This window comes from Piliocolobus tephrosceles, unplaced genomic scaffold (genome assembly GCF_002776525.5).
Source record: "Piliocolobus tephrosceles isolate RC106 unplaced genomic scaffold, ASM277652v3 unscaffolded_30084, whole genome shotgun sequence".
Taxonomy (NCBI): domain Eukaryota; kingdom Metazoa; phylum Chordata; class Mammalia; order Primates; family Cercopithecidae; genus Piliocolobus; species Piliocolobus tephrosceles.
In genome coordinates, this window is record NW_022313293.1 from 5,662 (window position 1) to 15,675 (window position 10,014).

The window sequence follows — 10,014 nt, forward strand, 5'->3', positions numbered from 1 at the left end:
CCAGGTGCTGCACTAGATCACCTCACAAATACTCTGTGTGGCATCTTACTGAGGAGGAAACCCAGGTCTCAGAAAGTTCAGATCCATGTCTTAAGACCAAGCAGTGAGAACATGACACCTGCTACTTAGGAATGTGGAACATGGAAGTCCCCTCATTCAGAACAAAGATGACTTTGTCCCTTTTAAAAAGGTTCATTTTTGCTGTAAAAAAAAATCTTCCTGGTTGGACTTATTAGGCTAGCAAAACACAAGATGCAGAGCTGACATAGTTCTCATGTTCTTAGCATCCAAGGCAAGAAGAGAGCTCCTGGAGGGCTCAAGAAAGGTGTCTCAAATCTCTTCTCTTGAGTTGTTTTGTAAAACATTTTTAGGTATTTAGATTGGTTATAAACATGGCCAATGTACTGAGTCTGATCAGAAGTTGTCTGCTCTTGTAAAAGCTGATGAACAAGATGAACAGGCTCTTATTTTAGGGTATTAGTGTAAAAATATAAAACTTTCCATTTAAACCCTTCATAGTTGTAAGATTTGATATACTTATATAATTTTATGGCAGCAGTTTTCATTTTTCCATAAAGAGATACCTGAATGTCTGGAGCTTTCCATAAATCCCGACATATCCATTACCTCAAAGTAGGGACCCATTCTTATTTTTTTAAACCAAAGAACTAATTGGTGTCTTTTTGCTTTATCTTAGCATATTTATTTGTGTCTCTGCCTGTTTATAATGACATAAGTTATTCATGGAAATAGAAAGATGGCTTTGGGTGGGTAAATAGGATGGCAGTGGAGGGCATGAGGAAGAGCTTTTTCTCCTGTTCCTTAGCACTGACACTATGCCTTTTTTATTTCTATTTTTCATGTGAAATTGTCTGCAACACCTAGCTCATGGCTATTAGATCCACTACCAGAGGAACTTTCGTGTGTCTCTTACAAGGTTTTGTTTCTATTTCTGCAGAATTGCGGTTCTGAGAACATGTCTCATGAGTAAACATATTTCCCACTCTCACAGTACCAATTGGAAATTTCACTTAATAAGGAAGCATATATTCTCCCTGTTGCCTAGAAAACAACCACCTGATGGTCTGCTTCAGACTGCCTCCTCTATAGGTTCTGCCTCACTTTCCATGAGTATCCTCAAGCCTTATTTCATCTGGGAAAGAAAGTTGAGCAAGATATGTGGGAGCAGTTTCAAGAGCCTCACCGGGACTGTGAGGGTCAAACTAAATAGGAGTAGGGAAGAGTAAGGTCATTCCCTGGAAACAAGACCATGATCTGATCCAGAGTCATGTCTGATATGTGATGATGACAGACATGTTAGGTATGCTGATAGGAGGAAATACTTGTTTTCAGAAGCCATAGACCATAATAGTTGGAAACAGCCAGGGGGTCCTAGTCTTCACTGTCCTTCAGTGTCACACCGAGTTTGCATTTTCTACTGTAGATAATGGGCAAGAAGTTAAAGTTCCCGGACTCCAGACTGTGAGGACAAATGTGTGTCTGGGGAATCTTAGTAAGGATGTTAGAGAACCCAGTTAATTAGATTATAGCAATGAAACAGGCATGACGTGTCAGACACTTGGTCAGTCATGATTCCATCTATGATGTTTTCCTTTGAATTTTTTTTTTCTTGAGATAGAGTCTCGCTTTGTAGCCCAGCCTGGAGTGCACCGGTGTGATCTCGGCTTACTGCACCCTCCACCTCTTGGGTTCAAGCGATTCACGTGCCTCAGCTACCTGAGTAGCTGGGATTACAGGCTCGCACCACCAAACCCAGCTAATTTTTTGTATTTTTAACAGAGTCAGGTTTTCACCATGTTTTCCTGGCTGGTCTCAAACTCCTGGCCTCAAGTGATCTGCCCACCTCTGCTTCCCAAAGTGCTAGCATTACAGGTGTGAGCCACGACACCCAGCCCTCCTTTGAAATATTTTAAAAAATATTTCCTAACTATGGGAAGTCACCATGGCTTTGTCATTGACAAATTCCTCCCAATATCCTCTGTTAGTCCATTTTCAGACTACTATAAAGAACTACTTGAGACTGGGTAATTTATGAAAAAAAGAGTTTTAATTGACTCACAGTTTTACAGGCTTGTCAGGAAGCATGACTGGGAGGCCTCAGGAAACTTACAGCCATGGTTCAAGGTGAAGGGGAAACAAGGACCTTCTTCACATGGTAGCAGGAGAGACAGAGACAGAACGAAGGGGGAAGTGTGACGTACTTTTTAACCATCAGATCTCATGAGAACTCATTCACTATCACAGAACAGCAAGAGGGAAATCCGCCCCCATGATCCAATCACCTCCCACCAGGTACCCCCCGCAATTGGACATGAGATTTGGGTGGGGACACAAATCCAAACCATATCACCCTCTTATACTTCATTCTGGCATGACCTCCTTATGTAAGACTCACATCTTTATTAAACACCATAAGTGGGTCTTTTTTTCATATTCCTGCTTAGCGCAAACATTTTTCAAGGATAATGTCCAAAAGCAGTATTAACATTAAAGGTACAGCACATTGCAACCTTATTCTTGGAAGAAATCTGCCCTTAATTTTGAAGAAACACTTCAGTGGGCACATTGACCCAATGGCAATACCAAAATGCTACTATGGAATTAAGTTTGTAAACAAAAGAAGTTGACTTATTTATTTGTTTATTTATTTTATTTATTTTTTTGAGACAGAATCTCGTTTTGTTGCCCAGGCTGGAGTGCCATGGCACAGTCTTGGCTCACTACAACCTCTGAAGAAGCTGATTTATTTTTGGCAAGCTAATATAACTCTTGAGATATTGAGATAATCTTCATTGTGTGCAGAATTGCATCCCTGTGAGGCCATAATGTCCTCTGGGTTTAAGGTCAGTCTTTACTTTTTCTTCAACTGAACCCCAGAGAAGGGAGTGCAGTATGACTCCAGGTTAGGAAGACATTTCATCAGGTATTCCTGAAGGGACAAGCAAAGATGTCAGCTTGGGACCAAGGAGAGGGAGGGCCAATCCAAATTTCCCAGGGAAGGGCTTGACCCCTGGGCTGTCCAGTAGCATTAATGTCTGCAGCTTCCCATTTCTTTCTTTCCCACAGTATATTTCCCTATGTTTTTTCCATGTCAGGATAAAAATCTAGAGCCTGGGCTTGGCTATACTTTGGTGAAGTAAAGGCCTGGGTCTCCACTGGCCTGGGAGAGAACAGATAGGACAAGATTGGCCCAGAGAAGGCAGGTAAAGAATAGCAAGAAGTCACCACCAGAGTCTCCTGGGGTAGCACCTGGCTGGGTCACATGTGACCACCAATGTTATTGTGTTGTCATTGGAAGGTACAAGCATTACTCAGAAGCCCCCAAATATTAACAGCAAGAGGCAAAGACAGTCATACATAATGCAGAAAGCTGCCCCTTGAACCCCAGAGATTTCAGGCCTACCATATCTTCTTTGCTCTGCCCACGTTAAAACTGGTCACTTCCCTGTAATAGTCTATTCTAATGGACCTCAGCCTTCATGGCTAGCGTTTGAGGTTTCTAGACATTTTATAATTCATGTGCGAGTTTACAAACATGTCCAATTTTCTAACATCATTTCTGAGAACATTTATTCAAACACCAGTTCTAGGCAAGGCACAGTGGTTTATATCTGTAATCCCAGCAGTTTGGGAGGCCAGGGCAGGAGAATCACTTGAGGCAAGAAGTTTGAGACCAGCCTGTGTAACATAGTGAGACCCCCGTGTCTTTAAAAAAATTAAAAAATAAAAATAAAAATTGGCTGGGCGCAGTGGCTCACGCCTATAATCCTAGCACTTTGGGAGGTTGAGGTGGGCGGATTGCCTGAGCTCAGGAGTTTGAGACCAGCCTGGACAACATGGAGAAACCTCGTATCTACTAAAATACAAAAAAAAAAAAAAAAGAGAAATTAGCCAGGCATGGTCACAGGCATGTGACTGTAGTCCTAGCTGCTTGAGAAACTGAAGCAGGAGGATTGCTTGAGGCCAGGAGTTCAAGGATGCAGTGAGCCATGATTGCATCACTGCACTCCAGCCTAGACAACAGAACTAGAACTTGTCTCAAAAACAAAAGAAAAAAAAACCAAACACTTGTTCTAATCTTGGTTTCCCATCTTCAACATGGTCTTGACAGAGTTTGAGCTATAACAGGGTTTGAGCTACAAACCCTAAAAATAAGGATAAGCAACTAAAATCTTAAAAGTCTATTACAAAAAGACTACTTATTTGCTAAAATTTGTAACTTCTTTGTCCAAGGCTGTGAAATCGTGTATTGGCTTTATTTATTGATTCCAAATTATCTACTTGCCTTTTGGTCCTTAAAGAGCTCTATTAAATCAGCCAAGAATAATCATCCTGTGTGTAAATCATGATTTATATTGTGATTCCCTTACCCTTGATGCTTTAAATATGTGATGCTCATTCTCTTTCATTTTCATTTTTTTTTTTTTTTTTTTTTTGAGACGGAGTCTTGCTCTGTCGCCCGAGCTGGAGTGCAGTGGCCAGATCTCAGCTCACTGCAAGCTCCGCCTCCCGGGTTTACGCCATTCTCCTGCCTCAGCCTCCGGAGTAGCTGGGACTACAGGCGCCCACCACCTCGCCCAGCTAGTTTTTTGTATTTTTAGTAGAGACGGGGTTTCACCGTGTTAGCCAGGATGGTCTCGATCTCCTGACCTCGTGATCCGCCCGTCTCGGCCTCCCAAAGTGCTGGGATTACAGGCTTGAGCCACCGCGCCCGGCCTCATTCTCTTTCATTACAGTCACCATCAGCATGCCCACTATGAGGGTTACCCCTTCTGTAACCCTCTGTATAAGTTCTCTGTACAAGTGCTTTTCAGCATTTTCCCTTTTTTTTTTTTTTTGAGATGGACTTTTGCTCTTGTTGCCCAGACTAGAGTGCAATGGTGCAATCTCGGCTTACCACAACTCTGCCTCCCAGGTTCAAGCGATTCTCCTGCCTTGGCCTCCCGAGTAGCTAGGATTACAGGCATGCACCACCACGCCTGACTAATTTTGCATTTTTAGTAGAGACGGGGTTTCTCCCATGTAGGAGAGAAAGAGAGAAACGGGGTTTCTCTCCATGTAGGTCAGGCTGGTCTCAAAGTGCCAACCTCAGGTGATCTGCCCGCCTTGGCCTCCCAAAATGCTGTGATTACAGGCCTGAGCCTAGAGACCTTTAGTTACACAGTTTCACTTTTGTCCTCAAACCTCTCAAGTGCCTACCAACTGATAGCATGAGTTCTTTCTTTTTTATTTTGTTTTTTTGAACCAGAATCTCATTCTGTTGCCCAGGCTGGAGTGTGGTGGTGCGATTGTGGTCCACTACAGCCTCTAACTCCTAGGCTCAAGGGAGCTTCTCGCCTCAGCCTCTGAAGTAGCTGGGACTACAGGTGCACACCAGCATGCCCAGCTAATTTTTTAAAATTTTCTTGGTAAATTTTTTTATGTTGCTCAGACTGGTCTCAAAGTCCTGGATTCAAGCCATCCTCTTACCTTGGCCTCCCAAAGTGCGCTATGATTACAGGCATGAGTTCCCACACCATGGTCTCTCACTGTGAATTTTGATCTTTTGGCATAAAATTCATCTTGGATTTGATTATCAGAATCAGACATTAGAACTTATGACCTGCTTTTCCTACCTGTTTTCCTTGTAGTCACGTATCCACAACTGAAGACTTCGTTTCGGATTTTGCTTTGAAGTTTTTATTCCACTTAGAGTAACTAACATAAGCTTCTTTTTTTTTTTTTTTTTTTTTTTTGAGACGGAGTCTCGCTCTGTCTCCCAGCCTGGAGTGCAGTGGGGCGATCTCCGCTCACTGCAAGCTCAGTCGCCTCCCAGGTTCACGCCATTCTCCTGCCTCAGCCTCCCTAGAAGCTGGGACTACAGGCAGCCGCCACCTCGCCTGGCTAATTTTTTTGTATTTTTAGTGGAGACGGGGTTTCACCGTGTTTGCCAGGATGGTTTCGATCTCCTGACCTCGTGATCCGCCCGCCTCGGCCTCCCAAAGTGCTGGGATTACAGGCATGAGCCACCACACCCGGCAACATAAGCTTCTTGAAAGCAGACAGCAGGTGTTATCCTTTGGTTTGCTCTGTTATCGCACATAGAGTAGGCAGATAGAAGAGAGGCTCAGCAAGTGTATGCTTGGGGACTGATGCTCAGGACCTTCCCTGAGACAGAGCATTTGCTCAGTCTGTAGCTCTATCGTACCTGAGAAAGATTTTGCAAGTGCCATGCCTAGAGACTAGCAATCCCCCATATTCTGAGGTTGGCTCTGGTTAAGTCATTGACTTGGCCAACACTTACTGAGCACTTACCATGAGCCAGGCCCTCAGAGCTAAATAAGATGCCAACCTTATTGCCAGCCATCTGTCAGGATGTAGTAGGGGAAAAGACACTTTAATCCGTAATGACTATACAATGCCATAGGTTCATGATAGGATCGACATTTATTTGTACGGCTTTGGTTTCATTAGAGTCACTGAAGATAAAGCCGTGTTCTGGGAAGTTAAGGACATGTCTTTTCCCTCACTTTTTTTTTTTTTAGACAAAGTCTTGCTCTTGTCCCCAGGCTGGAGTGCGATGACGCAATCTCTGCTCACTGCAACACTGGCCTCCTGGGTTCAAGCGATTCTCTTGCCTCAGCCGGGATTACAGGTGCCTGCCACCACTCCCGGCTAATTTTTGTATTTTTAGTAGAGATGGGGTTTCACCATGTTGGCCAGGCTAGTCTCCAACTCCTGACCTCAGGTGATCCACCCACCTCGGCCTCCTAAAAATTGCTGGGATTACAGGCATGAGCCACTGTGCCTGGCCTTTTTCTTAAAAAACTGAAGGAAAAGGCTCATGAGGCAGTAGATTCACTCATTCCTGGGGAGGGATGCAGGTCCCACCACTTACTGGCTAGCACTAGAGCAAACTCTTCAGTCTCTGTTTCCTCATGTACAAGTTGGAGGTTTCACAGGGCAGTTGGGAGGATTAAATGAAGACAGTGAATGTAAGGTGTTTAGCACAGGGCCTGGCACAGAATTGAGAATGTTACTGTTATACTTACTATGTCCTCACTTCACAGAGAAATGACTACCACACTGAAAGTTCTGTTACTTCTAATTCGAGATGTTCCTATCAATCGTGAATAAACAAAGTAAGAACTTCAGTAGAATTATTAAGACAAAAAATGAAGAAACAAATCCTTCAAACAAGAAGTTAGCCCCTTAGCAAGGGTCATCTTGCCTAGGTTGCCTTTCCATTCTTTAGGTATCTGGACTGAGAGTTTGAGAAGTGCCTGGATCAGGTCTAGCCTTTTCTAGAGAGCCCCCAAACATTAGGAGTCCCAATTATTAGGTCACAAAAAGCCTAACTTACACATTATCAACAAATAGGCGTTTCTGTAGCTTTATGTTAAAATCTCATTTTATGAATAAACTTCACAGGGCAAATTAAAACAACACATCACATAAACAACTTTTATAACATAATATGTAGTTATGATTGGGATATAAAATTCTAGAAAAGCAATATGTACATATGCAGATAGTATTGCATGTTAAACAAAGTAGATGGGAGATGGCATTACCTAAAAACAGGCAACTCAAAAATTGGTCCTAATAAGACAAGACATTGATAGGAATGCTTCAAAACAAAAATTTAATTAAAATGGTTTCATTAAATGTGAGCGCATAAAAATAGTTTATCTTACATATAATTTTAAATCATAGGTACTCAATTACTAAATGTACTCAATTACTAAAATGAAGAAAGTAGAAGAAAATCTCTCCTTCCACATTAGTACATTTTACAGATTACAGACTTTTAGTCAGAAGTACAGCAGCATAAATGCCCACTTCATCTCTGAAGTACCGAGCCTCCTCCTCACCCAGTGTATCCGCTGTTAGCTTTATTGGACAACTCATTTTTTGCCTCTTCTTCCTCTCCTTTGCCTACTTTCTGTTCTGGTGCAACCTCTTCTGGAGTTCCTTCTGTGTAATCTTGTGACCTCTGTAATACCTCTTTCCTAGCTCCCATACTGGCAAGAATAATTAGACCTGCAAATAATGCTAAAAGCAACAGGGGGACTATGTACACTGACTTCCCTAGGCTTTTGTTTTTATTATTACTCATGTCACCTCTTTGGGGATTACCATGACCAACAATATGATTTTGATTTTCTTCTGTGCTTATAATTTCATCACTTGGCTTACCAGCAGGGCCACTGTCCACACTGCCTCCATTTCCTGGATTTTTGCAGTCAGGAGGAGCAAAACCAGGCTCACAATGGCAGTGCCTTAAATTGTTGCAAACTCCTTTCCCATGACACGATTCCTCTGGTCTGCAGTCATACAGGAGTATGGAGTGATGAACGCAGGAGTGATCTGTGCAGACTTTGTTTGGGGCACAAGAAGTGCCGACGTGCACATCTCCATCATCAGGCATATCAGTAATGTTATCGGCATCCATGCTCCAGCACCAGTCATTGTCATGAGGGACCTGGATCACTGTATGTTGAGCTTTGACTCGTGGTAAGGATTGAACACCTGTACATACGAGTTTCCCACAAAATACATTATCATCTGAACATGTAACATATGTTTGCTGATTCTCAGCGGGACGGCCACAGTTTCCAAACCGGTCTCCTCTGGTATTCATTGAAATGTAACACTCTTCCGGGGCAGATCTTGCAGGGTACCCATATATATTCACACATTGGTTATCAGGGTTCTTACACTGACCCCCAGAGCAATAGTGAATTCTATCACACAACGTGCCATCTTGCTTGTAGCTGTCTGCAGGGCATTCTGCAGAGCTACCGTCACAATATTCTGGGAGGTCACACTCATCCTGAGTAGGACGGCATAAAAACCCCTTCCTTCTGAAAGCGCAGTCCAGACAGCAGAGGCCATGGCTGCACTCAGCATGCTCCTTCAGAGTACATGTGGGATCACAGCATGGGTCGAGGTGACAGGCAGAACCACAGTCACACTGCTCCGTGTCCTCCACCACACCATTTCCACAGGCAGAATCCCTACGCTTGCGGCCCCTGGGCCGTGGCTTGTTAAATAGGCAGGCCCCTTTGTGTTCTCGAAGGAACTGGTGGAAGTAGTCAGAGCTGCAGTTGCTGAAGCCACTTTCTTTTGTGATATTTTCATGCATGAGGCAAAAGTGCTTCTCTTTGCAAAAGCAGGCCGAGTGGTCGTGCTGAATACCCAGGTTGTGCCCGAGCTCATGGACCATCAGGGCTGCAAACGACAGCACATCTTCATGATGGAAGGATTCAACAGCTGCCGCAAAACCGCTTGAGCAGGCACCACTGAGAAAGGCCTGGCCCATATTCTGTCCAGGATGATGCCCGACGATCATGTGGGCAACATCGTGCTTCGCACGACGGAAGAGCATCTCTTGTCTCCAGCGATTGAAATTCCTGAGTGTGATTTGCAAGTCCACTGCGACATCTATTAGGTCCCCCTCGGTCCAAATCTCCATTCCGGTCAGCACCACCTCTGTGTTTATTCCCCTAGTGAAGCTGTCGGCCAGAGCAATGACATCCACTACTCTCTGGACCGTCTCATTGATGTTACTGCCCCACATCTGGAACCGCTGGTTGTTGACCACGACAAACATCTCCACGTACTTGGTGTGTGACCACAAGTAGGACAGCGCCTGTAGATCACGAGGCTTCCTGCTCCCTTGTTGCCAGCTAGTGGACACCACCTGGCTGTCTCTGGAAGTGACACCGCAGGAGACTCGCGCTTCATGTGCCATGGTGTATAACACGTGTTCAAACCGTCTTGAAGAGTCCATGGGCTCAATGCTGTAAGATTTTTCCTCCTTAATCAGGATGCCCCTGAGACCTGCACAGGTGTTGACAGAAACAAAAGAACCTGACACTCCTTCTATGTAGCCTTCATAGTGGCAGTCATGTGAGATGAAAGGCGATTCTTGCCCCAGGATGCCATTGTGGTAACTGTAGACTGGAAAGTTATTCACAAAATGGCTTCTCTTCACCTTCAGGTGAACCA

At 44.0% G+C, this 10,014-nt stretch overlaps 1 protein-coding gene across 1 annotated transcript; it reads right to left on the minus strand.

Annotated features, from left to right (window-relative positions):
* Positions 1-7,870: 7,870 nt before the first annotated feature.
* LOC111538841 (disintegrin and metalloproteinase domain-containing protein 1a-like) lies at positions 7,871-10,009 on the minus strand (the record flags this gene model as incomplete). The annotated part of the gene is made up of 1 exon (XM_023206505.2): positions 7,871-10,009. A coding segment is annotated over one exon (2,139 nt), but the record flags the coding sequence as incomplete, so codon positions are not given.
* Between the last annotated feature and the right edge of the window lie 5 nt (positions 10,010-10,014).